This window comes from Palaemon carinicauda, chromosome 26, assembly GCF_036898095.1.
Source record: "Palaemon carinicauda isolate YSFRI2023 chromosome 26, ASM3689809v2, whole genome shotgun sequence".
NCBI classification, from domain to species: Eukaryota; Metazoa; Arthropoda; class Malacostraca; order Decapoda; family Palaemonidae; genus Palaemon; species Palaemon carinicauda.
In genome coordinates this window covers 37618098-37641571 of record NC_090750.1, presented here as the reverse complement: position 1 = coordinate 37641571, position 23474 = coordinate 37618098, and the positions used below count along the sequence as shown (strand labels likewise).

The following is a 23474-nucleotide window of genomic DNA, read 5'->3' as shown; positions in this document are numbered from 1 at the left end:
TGAAAGATGAAATATCATTGGAAGAAGAAAGGATTAATGAGGTAGAATCATCTAAGTATTTAGGAACTATGATTTCTAATACACTGTCTTTACAATTAGAGTATAGTGAAAGTTTGGAAATAGAAAATCAGACAATAGCTAGATTAAGTAAAATTTGGAAATCAAATTGCCTGAAATTACATATAAAAAACAGACTATATATCAGTTTAGTGAGATCGGTGTTACTCTATGGACATGAGTCATGGTATGACAATGAAACAATCTCCAAGATTTAGGAACAAAACCCTCAGAAGGATACTGGGAGTTGCATGGCAGGACAGGATTAGAAATGAAACTATAAAAGAGATTACTTGAGTGCCATATGTGGATGAGATCATGATGAGGGGTAGATGGAGATGGTTTGGGCATGTTCTTCGCACTCCCCAAGAGAGATTAGTTCACCAAAAGGCACCAGAGGAGTTGGAAGACCTAGGCCTACATGGCTGTGGACTATAAAGCGTGAAGTATGATGATGAAGCATCGGGAAGTATTGAATTAAAAGCTCAAGATAGAGAAGACTGGCGAAATCTAACCGAGGCCCTTCGCGTCAATAGGTGTGGGAGGAGGAGATGATGATTTACATGTCACTTGGCTTGAACATCCTACTTACTTATCACTTGGCATAATAATCCTACTTAAGTAATAACACTTGACTGAATAATCCTACTTATATATCACATATCTTAGTAATCCTTGGCTTAATAATCCTATATGTTAAAGTTTCATTCAATAATTTTAAAAGACAAGCTTAGACCATTTGCGTAATCCAGCTGGTTATTTGGTATATATTAATCTTAAGAGCATATTTCAATCTTACCTGGCTGCCAGGAGAACTATAAGCATAACAGATATCGTCACAAAAGCTGCCAAAAACAAGAAGAGGAAGAGCAGTGTACGTGGTAACACCAGTGCCTGCACCGATGCCACAAATAACAGTAAAAACAAGGAACAGAGTAGAGAGTTCCCAAATCCAAGATCTACTTCTTCATGATACTGAAAAGATAAGAACAATTACAATAAACATATGAAACTGATGAAAATTTATAAAATTATATAAACTTATGAGCATATTTACCTATGAAAAGCGCTATACATAATGTGTCCCAGCTATAAGTATTTACTTTTCATCATTTTGCTATGAGATATTGTGCTGAAGGAATCCTAATTGACACTTACTTTATTCAATCTTGTGCTATAGGGAAGATATTGTTGTGAACTTGTATTAGGACCTTAAAGTGATGTCCTCAAGAAATATTAAGCTACCTATAGTCATACGACCCCGAGACATAGATATGGTATTGGAGTCTAAATAGTACTCAATCTGGAATTGGATCTAAACTCTTCAAATTATTGAAACAGTATGCATTCTCTAATTTTTTTTCCTTTTTCATTAGCCATGTCATTACCTACTGATTTCAACACTTCATTAGTTTTGTATCATTTCATGCTACTGACCTTGTATAATACTTGTGGAAATCTGTTAAAAATACAGGAATGAAAGAAATTTGTAAATACTGTACTTACAACTGGCCAGTTCAGAATTAATGTAAATCAATTTTCCAATAAATTAGCTTCAGTTGAATGAACTGCACCACTTCATATCCATACTGTACAGTACTAATAATTCTGTTAAGCGGAAACTTTCTCAATCAGCAAAAAGAAGGTTCTAAATTGGCGATTGATTATAAACGGCTGGTGAATTAATATTGAATAAAACTCATCATAGTAAATATTCACAAAGCACAAAAAAGATATTAAAAATTCTTTGTAGAAGAAAGGGTTGTGTTCTCAATAATAATCCACATGTTCCCCAATTTCAAGATTGTTATTTTCCTTTGTTACCATCATCAATTGAGACTTATTCCCTATTGGCACATTTTCTTATAATATATATGTTTTGGTCCAGTGTATTGAGAACATATGTGATCCAATACAGTTTTACATTTGGATTCTTGAAGATTGCAAGCCATTTATTAGTTGCTCTGGTATCAAAGAGCTCTTTATTGTTGCCATTTTCAAAGCACAGTACCTCATGATTGTCTATATACAGTGTGTATTTTCAGTTTAAAATTGCAAAAGAAACAACTCATATATTTAAACTCCCCATCAATGTATGTAGCGTGAATGATTCAGTGTTCATGTGATAAGCTTGTAAAATGACAAATTCGAAGATAATTTGTATTTTTCCTAACCATACAAACCTTAGCTATTTACAAAGGGTTTACTTTTAGCGCAGCTGAAATGACGAGCCAATAGTTTTTAACGTAGGTTAATTACCCCCGCTTTAGTTAGCGGGGGGTGGGGAAGGGTAGCTTGCTACCCCTCCCCCCTCCACACACCGGTGACTTGCTTCACTTCACTTAGAGGTAGGACTTGACTTGGGGGTCAGGGATGGCGGGCACATATGTGTAAATAGCTAAGGTTTGTATGGTTAGGAAAAATACAAATTATCTTCGAATTTGTCATTTGTTCCGTAAAGGAAATACTAACCACGCTATTTACAAAGGGTGACTTACCCCTTAGGAAGGGTGGAAAGTCCCCAGCCTTACTGACTTCGGCTTGCCCGGGGGCTCGATCCCTCAGTGAGCAGCACTAGAGAGAGGGAGCCCCTGTACCTCACAAGTTCCTAGCATCGCTAGGAACGAGTGGCCTACATAAGCAGTGTGTGGAGGAGAGTGTGACTCATCCTATGAAGTTGACCTTGAGACCTTCAGATAGGAATTCTAGGAAAGGACGTTCCCCATACCACCTCGTCAGGGTATGGGAGACGCAATAGTATTAAGCTTAATACTAGGAGCACAAAGAAGCATGGGTTACCTGCAGAGGTCGAGGTCAGCTATGCGAGGACCAGGATGCTGCTTCCCCAAGAGAGGGGAGAATGAAGAAAGAAGTAAGGGTCAGACATACTCTTTCATTCACGCAGACTAAGACCGGGTAACAACGCCCTCAACCTACTGCTACTTGTCCAAAAAGGAGCCTGAGGTTAGACCAGCTGTTGTGCAGCCACCACAGGGCCGATAGAAAACGTATCGAGGCTCCTGTGGGTCACGTCTTGCAGGTAGTGGGCTGTGAAGGTCGTTTGACGCTTCCAGACCCCAGCTTGAAGTACCTGCGTCACAGAGAAGTTTCTCTTGAAGGCCAGGGATGTAGCAATACCCCTGACATCGTGGGCCCGAGGGCGACGTGACGGAGGAGGGTCAGGATTCAGGGCATGGTAGATAACCCTTTGAATCCAAGCTGAGATGGTGTTCCTGGTGACCCTCCTCTTTGTCCTGCCTGTGCTCACAAACAAAGCTCGCACATGAGGACGGACTGCAGCCGTTCTCTTCAAGTAGTGCCTCAGACACCTCACTGGACATAGTAGCAGCTGGTCTGGGTCGTTTGTTACAGAATGGAGACTCGCGATCCTGAAAGAGTCGAACCGAGGATCCGGCACTCCAGGATTCTGAGTCTTGGCCACAAACTCAGGGACGAACCTGAACGTTACCTCCCCCCATCCCCTTGAATGGGCGATGTCATACGAGAGACCATGAAGTTCACTAACTCGCTTGGCCGAGGCCAAGGCGAGTAGGAAAGCCGTCTTCCAAGACAGGTGGCGATCGGAGGCCTGGCGTAATGGTTCGAAGGGAGGCCTCTTAAGAGACCTGAGGACTCGAACCACGTTCCAAGGAGGGGGTCTCACTTCCGACTGGGGGCAGGTAAGCTCATAGCTACGTATGAGTAAAGAGAGTTCTAGCGATGAAGAAATATCCACGCCCTTCAATCTGAAGGCCAAGCTTAAGGCTGAGCGATAGCCTTTCACTGCCGAGACAGAAAGGCGCATTTCTTCACGCAGATACACGAGGAAGTCCGCTATTGCTGGAATAGTGGCATCGAGTGGAAAGATACCCCTTCCACGACACCAACCACAAAAGACTCTCCACTTTACTTGGTAGACTCCCTCAGAGGACCTTCGCAGGTGCCGAGACATTCTCTCCGCAACCTGTTGCGAAAAGCCTCTCTCCGCGAGGAGACGCTGGATAGTCTCCAGGCGTGAAGCCGAAGCGAGGCCACGGCCCTGTGAGGGATGCCGGAGTGGGGTTGTCTGAGAAGCTCGTGTCGTGGAGGAAGCTCCCTTGGGAGTTCCGTCAGGAGTTGCAGAAGGTCCGGAAACCATTCCGCGTGATGCCATAGCGGAGCTACTAGAGTCATGGAACAGTTGACCGATAGTCTGGTCCTGTTGAGCACCCTTCTCATCAGACAGAATGGTGGGAAGGCGTACACGTCGATGTTGTCCCACCGTTGCTGGAAAGCATCTTGCCAGAGTGCCTTGGGGTCTGTGACTGGTGAGCAGTACAGGGGCAGCTTGAAGTTCAAGGCTGTCGCGAACAAGTCCACAGTCGGGGAACCCCACAAAGTCAGGACTTTGTTGGCTATCTGAAGATCCAAAGACCACTCGGTACTCACTATCTGCGAAGCCCTGCTCAGACTGTCGGCGAGCACATTCCTCTTGCCAGGAATGAAGCGAGCTGATAGTGTTATCGAGTGGGTTTCGGTCCACCTCAGAGTCTCTACTGCAAGATGGGATAGCTGTTGCGAAAAAGTGCCTCCCTGCTTGTTGATATAAGCCACTACCGTGGTGTTGTCGCTCATCACCACCACGGAGTGACCCGCCAGGGACCGTTGGAACTGCTGAAGAGCCAGAAAGACGGCCTTCAATTCTAGCAGGTTGATGTGTAGGCACTTTTCTGATTCTGACCAAAGGCCTGAGGCCCTCTGGTTCAGAACGTGCGCCCCCCACCATTCTTTTGATGCGTCCGAAAACAGAGTCAATTCCGGGGGGAGGACGAGAAGACTCACTCCCTTCCGCAGGTTCTCGTCGGCCAGCCACCACCGCAAGTCCGTCTGTTCCAGAGACCCCACTGGGATCAGAATGTCCGGGGAATCGGATCCTTGATTCCACCGGGACTTGAGCCGCCATTGAAGGGATCTCATCCTGAGGCGGCTGTTTGGAACCAGACGGGCCAGGGAGGATAGGTGGCCTAAGAGACGCAACCACGATTGGGCGGGGAGTTCTTTTCGCCTGAGGAAAGGTTCCGCCACCCTCCTCAGCCTTGCTATCCGGTCGTCTGATGGAAAGGCTTTGTGGAGATTGGTGTCTATTAGCATGCCTAGATAAACCAGTCGTTGGGACGGCTGCAGAGAGGACTTCTCGAGGTTTACCACGATCCCCAGATCCTGGCAAAGATCCAGAAGCCTGTCTCGGTGCCGAAGAAGGGTCGACTCCGAGTCTGCTAGGATCAGCCAATCGTCCAGGTAACGAAGGAGACGAATGCCGTTCCTGTGCGCCCAAGATGAAATCAGGGTGAACACTCTGGTGAACACCTGAGGAGCTGTGGAGAGACCGAAACACAGCACCTTGAACTGGTAGATCTTGTTGTCTAGGCAGAATCTCAGGTACTTCCTGGAAGATGGAGGGATTGGGATTTGGAAGTACGCGTCCTTTAGATCCAGTGTACACATGAAGTCTTGTGGTCTAACCGCAAGTCTGACCGTGTCTGCTGTCTCCATGCTGAACCGGGTTTGTTTGACAAACCTGTTCAGAGCTGAGAGATCGATGACGGGTCTCCAGCCTCCAGTAGCCTTCTTTACAAGAAAGAGTCGACTGAAGAAGCCTGGGGAGCCGTCCACGACCTCCTGGAGAGCACCCTTCTCGAGCATGGTCTCGACTTCGGCCTGAAGGGCCAGCCCCTTTGCCGATCCCGTGGCATAGGAGCTCAACGACACTGGATTCGCTGTCAGGGGAGGTTGAGATGTCGTGAACGGGACGCGATAACCTTGGCCGATCACTGAGACCGTCCAAGCATCGGCCCCGTGTTGCTGCCACCTGCGGACGCAACGCTGAAGGCATCCCCCACAGGTGGACATGCAGGGGGACTGCCACCCCTAGGGCTTGCGGCCGTGGCCGCCACCCCTAGGAGTCTTGCCTCCCCTGGAGGACTTACCGCCCCTCTTGACCTTGGCTGGAAAGGGCTGGGGCTTAGACACCACTCTCTTAGCTGCCGGTGCCTGTTTGGGAGCCTTACGAGGCTGTTGCTGCTGTTGTGGCGGGGCTGGAGGCTTATAGGGCCGAGTTGTAAGGGCCCTGTGGAGGAGGGAGTCCGTGCTGGATTTCCTCCACCTCTCAGCCGTTCGCTCCATGTCTTGAGGCTCAAACAGGCTCTCCCCCAGAAGGGAAGCATGTCGGAGCCTAAACACATCTACGGCGGGGACCTTCGTATGGAATCTCTCGGACACAGCATCGCGACGCTTCAACACCGAGTTGGCCCACAGGGTGGTAACCTGGTGCGCCAAAAACTCGATGGAACGGGTGCCCGAGAGCAAGAAGGTCTCTAGGGCCTTCCTATTGGTCTCCTTGGACAAGTCCTCCAATCGCAATAGGATGCCCAGAGATCCTAGCCAGAAGTCCAGCCACGAAGTGGCCTGCATGGCACACTTAGCGACCTTCTCGTGGTTAAGGATCTCCGCCGCCGAGAACGACACCTGCCGGGCAGAGAGTTTCTCAAGGGGAACTCCCTTCGCCAGCTCCTCCACAGAGTGATGGAGAGGAAGAGCGAGGTTGTGCTCACCCAGGATCTCGAAATACCTCCTCTGCTGAAGGCGAGAAGGAGGGATGAGCTTGTTCCCGGCAGTGGAACGACTGGAGGAGGCAAGAAGTGCGAGCTGAGCGTTGGCCCTAGCCCTGGCACTCTTCAGCCCCCGAGACCAGGGCAGAGCTGCACTGGTCTTAGGGGCCTTCCGAACGTCAAATACTTCATCCAGAATCGTGTCTTTGCCTTCACGGGGGGCGATGACAGGATCCGTAAGTCTGTTAAGTTGCCTTATCAGGCTTAGGACCTGCCAGAAGGCATGTTCGGACTCTTGCTGTTCTCCTCCCTGCGGGCTGGCAGTTAAGTCTCCTGCCCCAGGAATCTCTTCCTGGGGTGATACGTGGACATTCCCCTGGGTAGTCGTGGGTTCCTAACGAATCCTTGCAGAGGATTTAGGGACGGTCTTGGAATCCTTGGGTTCCCTCCTGGGAGGGATACAGGATCCCAACAACGAGGTTCGAGGGGCCCCTTCCTCACGAGACGATTCTCCTGCCTGAAGCGAAGTCTCCCCCCCTGGTGCCGAGGGGAAGACTACCGCCCCACTGGACTCACCTGAGGACGGAAAGGCCTCGTCCACGGGAGAAGGAGAGAGTACTCGTGCAGGAGAAGGGACCTTCGAGACCGACCTCTTGGGAACCAACTTCGCCCTGGGGGAAGTCACCACGAAGTCCACTCCTCTCTTTCTCTTCAGCATAGGAGAGACAGCCGATGGTTTGTTACCCTGGCCGGCGAGTGCTGGTTTCATAACCCTTACTAACGCCCGTGCCAGCGGACCAAACCAAGTCTGCTGCTCCAAGGACACTGAGTCCGAAATCCTCGCTAAAGGGAAAGGGATCGGGCGATCCTTTGGAGTGGACACGACGGTACCTGCCTGAAAAGAAGGTGGGGAAGAATGCTGTACTGACCTTTCTTCGTCCTGCACTACCAACCTGTGCTTGGATGGAGGTGATCCCGAGTGCCGTCTAGGAGCACGCGTCCCTGCTGCTACCACCATCTGTGGAATTCGCCGCGAACAATGGTCGCGCGAGGGCGAATGGTCGCGCGAAGGCGAATGGTCGCGCGGGAGCGCGGGCGCGCAGGTGGATGATCGCGCGGGCGCACAGGCGAGCGGTCGCGCGGGCGTGCGGGCGTGCGGGCGAGTGGTCGCGCAGGCGAGCGATCGCGGGGGCGCGCAGGCGAGTGGGCGCGAGGGTGGGCAGGTAAATGAACACGTGTCCGAGGCGACGAACGCAAACGTTTGCGCGACGGCGAGGGAACGCGCTGCCGCGTAGGTGAGGAAGATCGCTGGCGATGTAGATCCACAGGCGATCGATGACGGGCTGGTGAGTGCAGTCGCTCAAGTTGGCGATGGTGCGATGCGGTATGTCGACGCACTGGTGTGCGATGGTGAGCAGCATGCGCAGATGAATGACCGCGTAATGGTAAGCGATGGCGAGCAGCATGCGCAGGTGAATGATTGCGTGAAGGGGTGATCAGTATCCGCAGGAGGGCGATCGTTCAGGGGCGAGCGATGAGGAGCAGCATGCGCAGGAAAGCGATCGTGCAGGGGCGAGCGATGGCGAGCAGCATGCGCAGGTGGCCGATCGCGTGATGGGGTGCGATGGTGATCAGCATCCGAAGGAGGGCGATCATGCAGGGTCGTGCGATGGCGAGCAGCATGCGCAGGAGGGCGATCGTGCAATGGCGAGCGATGGCGAGCAGCATGTGCAGGCGGGCGATCGCGCGATGGCGAGCTAGAAGCTGGCGAACCATGTTCCTTCAGGAGCGTTGGAGAACGTCGGCGCGCTAGCTGTCGCTGTTGAATAGGCGATACTAAGATCGCCTGTGCGCGCTGGCAAGCAGGTGAACGCTGGCGAGGAGGTAATCGCTGGCGCGTAGGTGATCGCTGGCGAGCTGGAGATCGCTGGCGAGCAGAAGGTCGACGCGTGTCATGTGAGAGGACAGGTGGCGCGGCACGTTCACGAGCAGGAACAGGAAGATCGCTGGCGCGTTGGCGAACATGTGTTTCTGACACACGCGCAGCACGATGTTGCGTAGCCACAGGACCAGGCAGATGGTGAGCAGGGAGTTCAGCAGGAACTAAAGGGTGGTCAGAGACCGCAGGGCGAGGGTCCTCAAATGAGCGCTGACGCTCGGAAGAGAGCTGACGAGCAGGAGAGCGCTGGCGAGGGGGGCGAACATCAGGAGAGAGCCGACGAGCAGGAGAGTCTTGGCGAGCAGGAGATCGTCGACGAGCAGGAGAGCGCTGGCGAGCAGGAGAGCGTTTGTGTGCTAGCACTGCTCGCGTAAGGGAAGGATCCCTTAGCCCCGAAGGGACCGTTGCCCGTCGGGTGACGAGTTCTCCAGAAGGCGAAGATCTGGCAGGAGATGGTGAGCGGTCTGCAGAGAGGTTCAAGGAGGGCGGAGCTGTAGGTTGAGGCTGACGAGGAGAGTCCCCCCCGGAGGATGAAGACCCAAAAAGGCGCCTCTTAGTCCCCCTGTAAGGGGAAGGGAGGCCCTTGTGGCGTAGAGGATGGTGAGCCTTACGGCGGAGGCGGCCTCGGGGGAGATCGTCGGGACCATCGGTCCTCCGAAGGGGAGTCTCCGTCAAAGCACTTCCCTCAGAAGGAAGCTGAGCAGCAGTCGAGACCGAAGGACTCACTTCCCCCTTCGAAGGATGTACGGAAGGAGGAGGAGAGCCTTTAGCACCATCACCAGCAACAGCACCTGCGGCGGAAGGCCCAGCCACGTCGGAGGCCTCTGTCACCACGACGTCGACAATAGACAGAGGTTCTACCTCTGCTACCACCGGCGACTGTTTAACAGCGGCCCCCAACGAGACAAGGTCAATAAGAGCGACCCTGGAGGGCAAGCCCTTAAGCCCCAGGGACGACCAAATATGTAAAAGATCATCACTGGATAAAGCATTATCAATAACCTCCCCCGGAGGAGGAGGGGGAACCGCCTCGCTATGGGAGGCGACGCCCTCTCCCCCCACCGAAGGTCAGGAAACAGAACAAGGGCATGCGCTCCCACTCGGCCGACTCTCCTTAGGAGGCGGACGAGGGGGAGCTTCGGAGGAGGTTTGGGCGGCGGAAGAAGAGTCCCGAGAACCTTCCTCCTTCAAGGCTAACCCCGGAGGAGAACGTTCTCTCTTGGACTTCTTCTTACGCCGACGGCCAAACCTCTCCCACTGGGAGGCAGACCACTCCCTGCACTCACGGCACATGTTCTCCTGGTCACACCGTCGGCCCCGACATTGAGGGCAGAGGGTGTGTGGATCCGTATTAACGTCCGACATGAAAGTCCCACAAGGACGGCCGGCAACTCCAGGGCATGTACGCAGAGTAAAGAAAATAACTTAAGGTCAACTTCCAACCAACACACACGCTGAAAAGAAAAAGCAGAAAATTAAAGGCTGTCACGAAGGCGATGAGCAGACACGTCTGATCACCGCCGAGCCAAAAGTGAAGTGAAGCAAGTCACCGGTGTGTGGAGGGGGGAGGGGTAGCAAGCTACCCTTCCCCACCCCCCCCTAACTAGCGCGGGGGTAATTAACCCTCGTTAAAAACTATTGGCTCGTCATTTCAGCTGCGCTAAAAGTAAACCCTTTGTAAATAGCGTGGTTTGTATTTCGGTTACGGAACAACTACAATTAATCAGCATTGTGAATAATGTTAAACAATAAAATTAAATAAAAATTACTGTTATTAGTAATTGAGCTTAACAATACAAAAATATTAAACTTATATACCTGGAAATTGAAGGGAAAAATGGTTCAACATATAAAAAAGGGAAGATCAGAAAGAAGAAAATCTAAATTAAATTATCTTCAGTTGATTTGATAATTTAAGAGAATGCCTCCTATTCACAAGTCTTTCATTTTACTGGTTCATTACAAAGAATAGAATTCAATAGCAAGTCCTAATAAAGTGCTGGTATATGCTGTAAATCAAATTTGTCATTCATCTTATTTTTTTTCTTTGTTTTACAGTTTGTTAATAATAATACTAATACTAAAAATAATAATAATAGTACTAATAATAAAAATACCATTATTGTACTGCACAACTACAAATAATAATAATAATACAGTAACATTACCGTGCCATTCTTACCCCATATCTGATGGTCTAGATATTCTTCTGTGGATTCTGAAAATCTAACCAATAACAATTTACTATGTGTAAAACAAAAGCATAGCCAGAAGAACTTACATTTTTCTCTTTTTCCCCATCTCTAAAACATAATGTTGAAAGTGATACATGGGTAGATTTCTCTCTGTCAACAGATCTAGCTTCTATTGCTTGAGCAAGGTACTTGTTAACCCGGTTCGAAGGAGTATGCGGAAGTGAAGACAGTCTCTTCTTGAAGGGCCGTTTAAACTTCTCAGACAGAAGACTAGACTGTGAATATAAATGTAGCAATTAATCATTACTTGATATTTGTTATTAATAAAGGAAATATCAAAATATGATATATAAATGCTTATAAAAGTAATACTAAACATTGGAGAAAAGAATTATTGTATTTTGAAACAATAATAAAATGTCTAAACACTGATATACCAATAACGGTACTGGAAAGTCCATATACAAACCAAATACCTTTACTGTACATTATAAATGAAATCAATCAAATAAAAATCACAAATTTCCTTTCAGTCCTTAATGTAAGAACCTCATCAAACTTCTACTGTCTAAGAATCTGTATACCGTAGTGCATAATAAGGTTCATACAATACTGTATGAAAATAAAATCTACACTATACCATTTATTGCTTCTTTGTAGATGTTTCAAGTCATTAACAGTATATTGATTGTACTTTAACTTTTTAACTGCATTCTAGGGAAAGCAAGAGCATTTTTTATGAAAAAAAATATCTATAGGTCATTCATTAATCTTATGGAAATTTTGAGCAAAAATTACAACTCACAATGTGAGTTTCATCAACAAAAAAAGTTTTCTTGAAATATGCATATAAGAGTAGAGAAAGGATAATGAGGTAATGAACTACATATCACTTTCTAATTAAAAAAATCAACACAAAGTAATAAATGACAATGCATATTTTATTTACGGTAAATGCTGGTAAACTCTTGAATCATATTAATTGTCCAGATCTTATAAACTATTTTCAAATAAAATTTCAACATGGCATGGATAAAATGTGATCCTTGACCTAGCTCAAATGAGAAAAATACCATAAAAAATTCCTATTCCTCTTTCCTAGAGAGGCTCTAAAAAAGTCCAAATAAAATATCAATATACGTAACCACAAAGATTCCAGTAAGACAAACTGAGGCACATTACCCTCAAACTACAATTGTATTTAAATGTCGTAAAATTCAGCGCTTTCCTCTGCAAGAACAACTTATTTGATATTTCATAACCCCACCATATATTACTATATACAGTATACAGTAATATAGTGTACTATGAAATGCTGGCATCTGATAAGACTATAAACTTTCCATACTAGATAATTCATGAAAGTAACCAAAATTTAAAATACTGTACTTTGTTCTCTTTAGAGTAGAATACATTTCACTAAACTCAACTACTATAGTCATTAAGCAATGCAGTTTTTTACGAGTCATTTTTAAATGTATGAAAGTATATAGTAATGATAATGTAATTATTTTACAGTGTGGTAAGAATTTGAAACATCATTGACACAAATGAAAAATAGCACTAATGTAACAAATATTTAGATTTCAGTCCTCCAATTACCAGCTACATGCTCAGGAAGATAAATAAATATTAACTCACTTAATAGAGGTACTTCTAAAAGACAGTAAATTATAACTTTAGAAACTATTTTACCTTTAACAGGCTTGAAATACCACATACAATCCATTTGACATGTCGAATCTTGTTTATTACTGTAAAATTATGATAAAAGGCTAAGAGAATTATGAGAATGGTGTGTAAGTATCAAAAATAATTAATGTCCTTCATCAAGTTCTCATAGAAAACTGTTCCCAGCAAAAGTACGTTTCTACACAGAACTGGAGATCAGGCCAAAAATTTAACTGGGGATCATTTACCTGTCATTATTTCTTATCTATCTTGCCTTACTTGGAATTAAAGATGTGCACAATAAACCATGTAAACCATAAAATAATTCCTTTAATTGTACAACTAATTAATAAACCTAATTAATCTTGGATTAAGTTACTTGAAAGATCACAAGAATATCTGTAATAGAATCACTGCAAAAACATCTTCCTAAAATTACTTCTTAGATAAGTTGTGATTGTATAAGGTTTATATTTACTTTTCTTTTTCCTCTAAAATTTATACAATTCAAGAACATGGAGTTTGCTACACTAAATTTTACTTTCAGTTCTTGAACAAACAGTATTTTCAATACAACAGCATAACCAATAATATATATAATCATATTCACAAACCTAGCTAGACCCAATGACGTTAAATGCCATGAGCCCCAATTCTACCATCCAGAAAGAACTTATGAAATACAGTAATATACAAACTCCAAATAACTTGGAGACCATATACAAAATAACCTTACTCTTAGGAGTAAAACAATTTGGTCCCACATAACTGCGCAGTCAATGACCATTATTGATGAGACCTTTATTACCACTAGCTCTATGAACAAGAGGCATGAAGTAATGGCAAACAGGAAATTATCAAGCATACGAGAGAACATGATAACAAAATCCTAAGGGTACTTCTTTCAAACTGAAGTTAACAGAGGTCTTACATCTGCCCCTTTAGCAAATCACAATAATTTACCTCCGTCAACGAAGTTGTGAGGAGGATATGTTTTCACCCCAGTCTGTCTGTTGTTTGCTTGTGAACAACTTCCTGGCCGTAACTTTACTCGTAGAGTAGTAAAACTTTCAGGGATTGTTACGTTGAGACGTGGAGTGGTTTGATTTTGAAAGTCCTAGGTCAAAGGTCAAGGTCAAACAAAAGGTTGATCGAATCAATCCTAACCTTAACCCAAAGTGTGCACATAGTTGTCACACAGACTTTAAATTTGACTTGACCCAACAGGTCATACAGGCTAGCAGTTTATTGATTCTGGAAAAGACAAGCTGGTTTCGAGAAATAAGCTGCCACGGATGGCTGCACTCTCAGAGTGCGTCTCTCATTAATTAATATTACTGGATACTATTAAAGCAGAGGAGTAAGTTTGTGAAATTGAACATCAACCTGTTCTTAGGCCCACATGTAACTTTTCATCATATCAAGTTCTTAAAAAAGTTAAGACAATCTAACAAAACCCAAAATAGCTACTATTCCTTGTAAAATCCTATGCTTCACGGTAAAAATACCCTTTTGATAAGACTTCTCTCACCTGTAATCTACTGACAAGAAACATTTTATGACTGATAGCGAGTGCCACAAAAAATAATAGGTGTGAAGACTACTGGAAAGATCTAAACAAATGGGATGAAGATTTTGACTGTAAGGGACGTTAAAATAGATGCAAGGAAGAGGATAATAAAGAATAATCTATTAGCTTCAACTGAACAATTTACAGCACTTCCTACAAGAACTAGATCACATAGCAGTCAGAAACACTTCACACACATCCCATTTTTACCTTGATTATGATTCTAACATTAGGAAATATTCTGAAAACATTCTCTGAAGACAGCTATTATAATTGAAATAAGATTATAAATGAAAATAAAGTAATTCACCTACTAAAAACACAACCAGAGATTACCATGGCTTGTAATCTAAAAATGTACAAGCTAAACAGATTTTAATCTGAAATACTTTTCCACCAACAGAAGCAATTTAACTTTGTGAATCAAAATATTTTGGATTTTCACATTTCATCAAAACCACCTTACAGAGATTCTATACATCAAACTGCTATAGAAAAAGGTTTGGTTTGATGTAATTCGATTCTAAGGAAATTCTTCCTTTAATCTCATTTATTACTTTTATATATTAAGCAGGTGTTATTTACCGTAATCATTAGGGTCACTTATTGCATGTTTTATATTCTTTGTTTTCCCAGTTAAACAATAAGCACGACCTCACTTCTTTCCTTGCAAGAAACTTGCATAGTCGCTTTTAGTACAAAGTATTCTTGCTACTACTCAATTAGGCTCAAGAAATATCCTACCTCCTCTTATATAACTTTGTATTAACTGCCACGGCACCAATACTCTTAAAGAGTCTCTCTCCTCTTATTTAATTTTAGTACTGTAGTAACTACCATGAATCCATTCTTGGAATCTATTATTTACAAGTTTCAGACTACTTGCTGCTAAGTGGTGCTTTCCTCTACACTGAAAGAAAATTTAGGTGGTTTCTCCCTTTCTATTTTCCCTCATTATTTCAAGACATGTAAAGATCTTCCAAGCAGAAGCCTCACTTCTTCTACATAACATTAAATTAAGAGTTGATAGGTCTTGAAAATTTACACCATTGCAAAATAAGGACACATAAACAGCTATTTACAATTGGTAGAGACATGGTCAGCAGTCTCTCGGTAGCAGTAGCTCTTATTAAGCACGAATAAAGATTATCATACATATATTGTTTCAAAATACTTGGCAAAAAATCCAATATTACATTAACTGCTTGAAAAAAAGACCCACCATATAAATAGAATTTAAATAATAAGGGTACACTCAGGCACACTATTCTATCTTATTTCTCTTCCTCTTGTTTTTGAAGTTTCATTGTTTATATACGTAAGATTTATTTTGATGATATTATATTTGGACTATTTTAATTGTCCATTGCTTCTCTTATAGCTTATCTACTTCCTTATTTCCTTTCCTTTCCTCACTGGGTTAATTTTCCTTGTTGAAGCCTTAGGGCGTAATAGAATCCTGCTTTCCCATCTAGGGTTGTAGCTTAACTATACTGTAGTAGTAATAATAATAATTATACTTATAATAAAAAAAAAAAATAATAATTTATGTCTAAACTATCAAGATGTTCACATTGATTCTCTCTTAAAACTTAATTACATTGACGGTTAACCCGCCCCCAAAATATGACAAATTCGAAGATAATTTTTATTTTTCCTAACCATACAAACCTTAGCTATTTACAAAGGGTTACCTTTTAGCGTAGCTGAAATGGCGAGCCATTAGAATTTAACGAGGGTGTATTACCCCCGCGCTAGTTAGCGGGGGGGGGGTAGGGGAGTGGTAGCTAGCTACCCCTCCTCCCCCTCACACACAGGTGAATACTCACTTTCACTTAGAGGTAGGACTTGTCTTGGGGGACAGGGCTGGCGGGCAAATATGTGTAAATAGCTAAGGTTTGTATGGTTAGGAAAAATACAAATTATCTTCGAATTTGTCATTTGTTCCGTAACCGAAATACAAACCACGCTATTTACAAAGGGTGACTTACACCTTAGGAAGGGTGGAAAGTCCCCAGCCATACTGGCTTTGGCTTTACCCGGGGACTCAGAATCCGAGTGAGTCGCACTCGAGAAAAGGAGTCCCTGCACCTCACAAGTTCCTTGCTCCGCAAGGAACCATGTGGCCTACGTAAGCTTGTGTGTGAAGGAAGAAGTGTGACCCGTCCTAGGCAGTTGACCTGGAGTTCCAGAAGGAACTCTGGGTTAGGACGTTCCCAATACCACCTCGTCAGGGTATGGGGGACGCGACAGTATTGACTCAATACTCGGAACACAAGGAAGCATGGTTTACCTGCAGAAGTTCGAGGTCAGCTATGCAGAGACCAGGATGCTGCTTCCCCGTAGAGGGGATGATGAAGAAAGAAGTAAGGGCCAGACATACTTCTTTCGTTCATGCAGACTAAAACCTGATAACAATGCCCTCAACCTTCTGCTACCTGTCCAAAAAGGAGCCTGAGGTTAGACCAGCTGTTGTGTAGCCACCACAGAGCGATAGAAAACGTATCGAGACTCTTGTGGGTCACGCCCTGCAGGAAGCGGGCTGCGAAGGTCATTAGAAGCTTCCAGACTCCAGCTTGTAGCACCTGCGTCACAGAGTAGTATTACTCGAAGGCGAGGGACGTTGCGATGTATCCAACATCGTGCTGTAGGGCGACGTGACGGGGGAGGGTCTGGAGACAGGTTGAGATGAATGTCCTTGAGTCCGGGCTGAAGAGGTATACTGGTGACTCTCCCCCCATGTCCTCCTTGTGCTCCCAAATCAGCTGCAACTGAGGACAAACTGCAGCTGTTCCCAGCGCTAACCTCTCGATTCCTTTACTGACAAGAAAGAGAAGGTCTTGGGACATCAGATACAGAATGGAGACTCGAAATCTTGAATGAATCGGACCGAAGGGCCGGGACCCCCAGATTCTGAGTCTAGCCAACAACTCAGGAGCGAACCTGAATGTTGCCTTCCCCTCTTCCTTAGAAAGGGGGGAGTAGTAAGAGACCAAGAAGATTGCTTACACACTGGCCGTGGCCAGAGTGAGCAGAAGACCCAAGGCGGAATACAATCCGAGGCCTGTCGTAAAGGGTCTTGAGAAGATCTCTTAAAGGACTAAAAGTCCGAGCCATGCTCCAAGTTGGAGGTCTTCCTCCGACTAGGGCAGGAACGATCGTAGCTTCGCATGAGCGAGGATAGATCCAGCGGGCAGGAAAAAGTTATTCCTTTAAGCCTGAAGGTCAGGGAAAGGCTGAGCGACAGGCTTCATTGCCGAGAGCGGAAAGGAGTTTCCTCCCGCCGAAAGGCAATAAGACCGTTATTGCTGGAGAAGAGGCCTCAAGGGAAGAGGTATATCTCCCACGGCACCAACCACCTTAGACTCTTCACTTTGCCTGGGAGACCCCTGTGGATGACTATCGCAGATGACGCGACCTCCGTACCGCGACTGTAGCGGGTTGTCTCTTCTTGAGGAGGAAGCGTAGTGTCTCCAGGCATGAAGCCGAAGCGACGCCCCGGTTCGGGAGAGATGTCGCAGTGTGGTTGCTTGAGTAGTCTGCGCCGTGGGAGAAGCTCTCCCGGGAGTTCCGTCAGGGGAAGCAGAGGGTCCAGAAACCGTTCTGCGCATAGTCCCAGTGGAGCTCTCCCATTGAAAGGTTGACAGATAACCTGGTCTTGTTGAGACCCATTGTCCACAGACAAAAAGGAGGGAAGACGCAGGCGTCGAATTTGTCCCACCATCACCGGAATGCATCTTGCCAGAGTCTCGGGGTCTGAGACTGGGGGGAAGAATAGCGGAAGCTTGAGGTTCCAAGCTGTCGCGATCAGGTCCCCCAGACCAGCATTTGCTGGTTACCCAAGGTCAAAGACCCCCAGGTACACTCTCTCTACGAGGCTCTGCGAGTCTGAGAGAACATTCCCCTGCCTGGAAAGAGAGAGCCGATGGTGGTATTGAGAGAATCTCAATCATCCCGGTATCTCTACTGCAAGATGTGAAGGTGTGAAAATGCGTCCCCCTGCTGGTTAGAATACGCCAGAATCATGAAGTCGACGCGCAACGGGGCGACTCAGCAGGAGCTGTAGGATCTGTAGAGGGGCCAGACTAAGGCCCCTAAGCCTGCCTGAATGATGGAGAGGTATCCTTCAGGTCTTGACCATAGGCCTGGACCGGAATATGCCCCCCCCCCCCCCCCTTTCCTTTGACGAGTCCGAGAACCGCATCAAGAATGTGGGGAAAGGACGAGAATATCCACTACCATCAACAGGCTCCATAGGTCAACACCCATTGCAGGTCTAATAGTTCCGCTGGTCCCATAGGGCCAGGGAGTCCGGTTAAACATTGCCTGAAGCCACCGGAACTTGGATCGCCCCACATGGAACTTATCCTGAGGCGACCGTTCGGACTATAGACGGGTCAATGAGGAAAGGAGAACTAGTAAACGTTCCAAGGTAGGGCTGAAAGCTCTGCTTGACTGAGAACAGGTACTGCGACTCTCCTCAGTCTTGCCACAGTCAACCGAAAGGAAGGCTCGGAGGATGTGGTAACAGAATCTGGCGTCCCCAGGTGGTCACCCATCCAAGTACCGACGTTGCTTAACCTCGCTGGACGGACGAGAAGCGGGGTTTCCAACGTGGTAAGGCCGTTGACTCAAAATCATGGCCAGATACTCCAGATGTTGAGGCAGAGGAAGAGAAGGCTCCAAGCAAAATACCATGAGCCCACACTCATGGTAAGCATCCGAAAGCTTGTCCCGGCGCTGAAGAAGGTCGAACCCGAGCCTACCGGAGTTGACCAGCCCTCCAAACAGCAGAGGAGGCGGAAGCCTGCACCTGAGCGGTTAAGAGGAAGGCAGGGAGAGTTCTCTGGGGAAACAAACCTGCTATGCCACGGCGGGATAGCCACACTGCATCATAAGCAGGAATACTTGCAGTCTAGGCTGAATTCGACGAGCACCCTGGAAGATGGATGGAATGGAAACTGAAAGTACCCGTCCTTCCGATCCAGGGTTTAAGGAGTCCTGTCGCCTCGTTACCAGTCTGATCAATTCTGCTGGTCTACGCTGGCCGAAGTTTGTTCGACAAACTTGATCAGGGCTGAGAGGTCGACTACGGACATCCCCTCTCAGATCCTTCCTTACAAGAAAGGATCGACTGAGGGGGCCGGGGGTGAAGCCGTCGATGATCCTAAGGAAGACCTTCACCTAAGGTATGGATCATTCTGCCCAACCGGGCAACTCTGCTGACGCTATGGCATAGAGGTTCAGAGACACTGAATTCGCTGACAAGAGACGGCAGGCGCGATATCCTTGGCTAATCACAGAGATTGTGCGGGAATGGGCATCGGGAAGCTGTCATTCGGATGAGTAACCTTAAGCATCCTCCCAGCGAAAAACCTGCAATCCTAGAGTTCGTGAACTCCTTTTAGGACTATGCCCCCCCGGGGGAGTCTCCCGTGCCATCTGTTCCTGACAGGAGGAAACTGCAATTGGACACCTTGTCCCAGTTGTCGTAGCCGATAACTTAGGCCGACGTGGTTGAAAGAAAAGGGCGCTGGAGCCCTGCAGAGTCTGGAAGAAAGCGCCTTGGAGGAGTGAAACCGGAAGTCGATTTCCTCCACACAGCAGCTGTCTAAGTCTCTGTCCTTGGGCACAAACAAACTCTTCTCAAGGATGGAAGGGTGTCTGAGGTCGTCGACCTCCACAGATGAGACACCCGAAGGAAGCCCTCAGTCAGCGCGTCCAGATGGTACAACATCGAGCTTGTCCGCAAGTTAGATACTTAACGACGAAAGGCCAAGGTGCCTGAGCTCGAGAGGAGGAAAGTACCCCTGATCTTCCTTGAACCAAACCTCGGGCCGTAACCGAGGAGGGAAAGAACCTGGTAAGCTCCCAGAGGAAGAGGTAAGCAGTCACCCCTTGTCCGATGGAGAAATCTCGAACGGAAAGCCCCTCCGCCAAAAATCCTTCCAGGGAATGACGGGGAAGGGCTAACCCAGGTTCAGGAAAGAGGAGTGTTGCTCAGATCTCCCTTAAGTTTCTCCTATTCTTGCAAGTGCCATGCTCTGCGTTTACAGGGTGAGGCCGTGTTCTGGAAATACGCTCCAGAAGAACTCGCCAGGCTGGCCAGGCTGCGAAAACCCCATTGGGAATCGTGGTCGCAATCGCCCTGGAGCTCGCGCGACGGAAATTCAAAGATTTTCACGTGGGCGAACGTGGAAGCGCCCATGCGCGGTAACGCGAACGAAGGTGAGCGAAGGAGCGCAGAAGGAGGGCGAGCGTGGTAGGAAGGGCGAGAGCTGGTGGTTGGCGAGCGATAACCCATAGACGAGCAATGGATACTGCAAGAAATAAGCCGACGTTTGTGCGAAGAAACACTGTAGGTTCGCACGACGGAACACCATCCGTCCGCGCGATGGAAAAACCGTTGGTTCGCGCGTGGGCGAACATTGGAGAGCATGGGCGCGGATGCGCATGAGCGTAGACGTGCAGGCACGTGGACGTGTGGGCGTGCAGGCGAGCGGTCGCGCGGGCGCGCAGGCAAGCGGTCGTGAGGGTGGGCAGGTGGATGAGAGCGAGTCCGAGGCGGCGAACGCAAGCGTTAGCGCGATGGCGAGGAAACGCGCTGCCGCGTGGGCGAGGAAGACCGCTGGCGATATGGATCAACAAGCGATCAGTGGTGAGCTGGTGAGCGCTAACGCGCAGGTTGGCGATGGCGCGTTGTGTTATGCTGACGCGATGATCGAGCAGCATGCGCAGGTGAGCGATCGTGCGTTGGCGAGCAGTATGCGAAGGAGAGCGATCGCGAGCAGCATGTGCAGGAAGGCGATCGCGCGATGGTGATCAGCATGCGCCGGGTCGCGCGATGGTGATCAGTATGCGCAAGGTCGCGCGATGGTGATCAGCATGCCAGGGTCGCGCGATGGCGATCAGCATGCGCAGGTCGGCGGTCGCGCGATGGCGAGCAGCATCTGCAGGTGGGCGATCGCGCGATGGCGAACAGCCTACGCAGTTGAGGGTCGTGCGATGGCGATCAGCATGCTCAAGGTCGAGCGATGGCGATCAGCATCCGCAGGTGTGCGGTCGCGCGATGGCGATCAGCATCCGCAGGTGTGCGGTCGCGCGATGGCGATCAGCATCCGCAGGTGTGCGGTCGCGCGATGGCGATCAGCATCCGCAGGTGTGCGGTCGCGCGATGGCGATCAGCATCCGCAGGTGTGCGGTCGCGCGATGGCGATCAGCATCCGCAGGTGTGCGGTCGCGCGATGGCGATCAGCATCCGCAGGTGTGCGGTCGCGCGATGGCGATCAGCATCCGCAGGTGTGCGGTCGCGCGATGGCGATCAGCATCCGCAGGTGTGCGGTCGCGCGATGGCGATCAGCATCCGCAGGTGTGCGGTCGCGCGATGGCGAGCAGCATCCGCAGGTGTGCGGTCGCGCGATGGCGAGCAGCATCCGCAGTTGAGGGTCGCGCGATGGCGAGCAGCATCCGCAGTTGAGGGTCGCGCGATGGCGCGCAGCATCCGCAGTTGAGGGTCGCGCGATGCCGAGCAGCATCCGCAGTTGAGGGTCGCGCGATGCCGAGCAGCATCCGCAGTTGAGGGTCGCGCGATGCCGAGCAGCATCCGCAGTTGAGGGTCGCGCGATGCCGAGCAGCATCCGCAGTTGAGGGTCGCGCGATGCCGAGCAGCATCCGCAGTTGAGGGTCGCGCGATGCCGAGCAGCATCCGCAGTTGAGGGTCGCGCGATGCCGAGCAGCATCCGCAGTTGAGGGTCGCGCGATGCCGAGCAGCATCCGCAGTTGAGGGTCGCGCGATGCCGAGCAGCATCCGCAGTTGAGGGTCGCGCGATGCCGAGCAGCATCCGCAGTTGAGGGTCGCGCGATGCCGAGCAGCATCCGCAGTTGAGGGTCGCGCGATGCCGAGCAGCATCCGCAGTTGAGGGTCGCGCGATGCCGAGCAGCATCCGCAGTTGAGGGTCGCGCGATGCCGAGCAGCATCCGCAGTTGAGGGTCGCGCGATGCCGAGCAGCATCCGCAGTTGAGGGTCGCGCGATGCCGAGCAGCATCCGCAGTTGAGGGTCGCTCCATGGCGAGCAGCATCCGCAGTTGAGGGTCGCTCCATGGCGAGCAGCATCCGCAGTTGAGGGTCGCGCGATGGCGAGCAGCATCCGCAGTTGAGGGTCGCGCGATGGCGATCAGCATCCGCAGTTGAGGGTCGCGCGATGGCGATCAGCATCCGCAGGTGAGCTAGTAGCTGGCGAACCATGTTCCTTCAGAAGTGTTGGAGAACGTTGGCGTGCCGGCTGTAACACACGCGGGCGATCCGGAGATCGCCGAGAGACAGGTGATCGCTGGCGAGCTGATGATCGCTGGCGAGCTGATGATCGCTGGCGAGCTGATGATCGCTGGCGAGCTGATGATCGCTGGCGAGCTGATGATCGCTGGCGAGCTGATGATCGCTGGCGAGCTGATGATCGCTGGCGAGCTGATGATCGCTGGCGAGCTAATGATCGCTGGCGAGCTGATGATCGCTGACGAGCAGAAGGCTACGCGTGGAAGCCTGCGCAAAGAAGAGTCCTTGACCCCGACCTGAACCAAAGTTCTAGATCGCGAGGGCGAACGTGGGCGCACAGGGCGCGTAACAGGAACCGCAGGGATGATCATCTTGAAAGCGCTGACGAACAGGAGAGCGCTGATGAGCAGAAGAGCGCCTGTGTGCTAACACTGAGCAGGAGCAGGAGAGAACACAGCAGAAGGGCGCGCAGGGAAACCCTGACATGCAAGGGAAGAACCCCCGTGGGGGCAACCCTTTGCCCCGAAGGGAACGTTGTCCGCCGGGAGACTGATGTCCGTCGGAAGACCGCTGTCCGTCGGGAAGACCGTTGTCCGTCGGGAAGACCGTTGCCCGTCGGAAGACGAGATCAGACTGCTGTCCATCTGCACCAAGGCGGAAGATCGAGAAAAAGGAGTTGTAGGCTGCAAACGGAGATCCAAAAAGGCGCCTCAAGCACCCTTATAGGGAGATGAGAGGCCCTTACGACGAGGCGGACGGTGGGCCTTACGGCGAGGGAGGCCAACAGCAACAGCAACAGAAGAAACCTCCGAAGAGGAGTCTCTATGAGTGTACTCTCTCGTGAACGAAAGAGAAACACTTCGTGGAAGAGACTGGTCAGCCAGTGACCTAAAAGGAGCAATCCTCCGAAGAGGAGCTCCTGCAGTTGCCCAGCCCCTTGAGCAAAACTGCAGGTGCGACCGCTCAGCACCAAGAGCATAGTCGCACGAAAAAAAGGCAAGAGAAGAACCCCCCAAAAGGGGAAAAACTCAAGCCTGGACAGGAAAAACTTCCCTCGGAAGGAAAGTTACCCGCCCAAGGAGGCAAGCCTCCTGAGAGTTCTAAAATGAACTGGAGAGCTGTCCGTCGTCACGGGAGTACTTCCAGTAGAAGGAGACACGCCCCTGACGAAAATACAAGGGGG

At 48.8% G+C, this 23474-nt stretch overlaps 1 protein-coding gene across 9 annotated transcripts in view; it reads right to left on the bottom strand.

Annotated features, from left to right (window-relative positions):
- LOC137619491 (adenylate cyclase type 1-like) overlaps positions 1 to 23474 on the bottom strand; it is a 423950-nt gene that overhangs the window by 140091 nt on the left and 260385 nt on the right. For all 9 annotated transcript variants that reach the window (XM_068349561.1, XM_068349560.1, XM_068349564.1 and 6 more), the window contains 2 exons: positions 10865 to 11053; positions 857 to 1032 (listed from right to left, as the gene is read on the bottom strand). In XM_068349561.1, coding sequence (XP_068205662.1) covers positions 857 to 1032; positions 10865 to 11053 — 365 coding nt within the window. The remainder of the gene's footprint in view (positions 1 to 856; positions 1033 to 10864; positions 11054 to 23474) is intronic.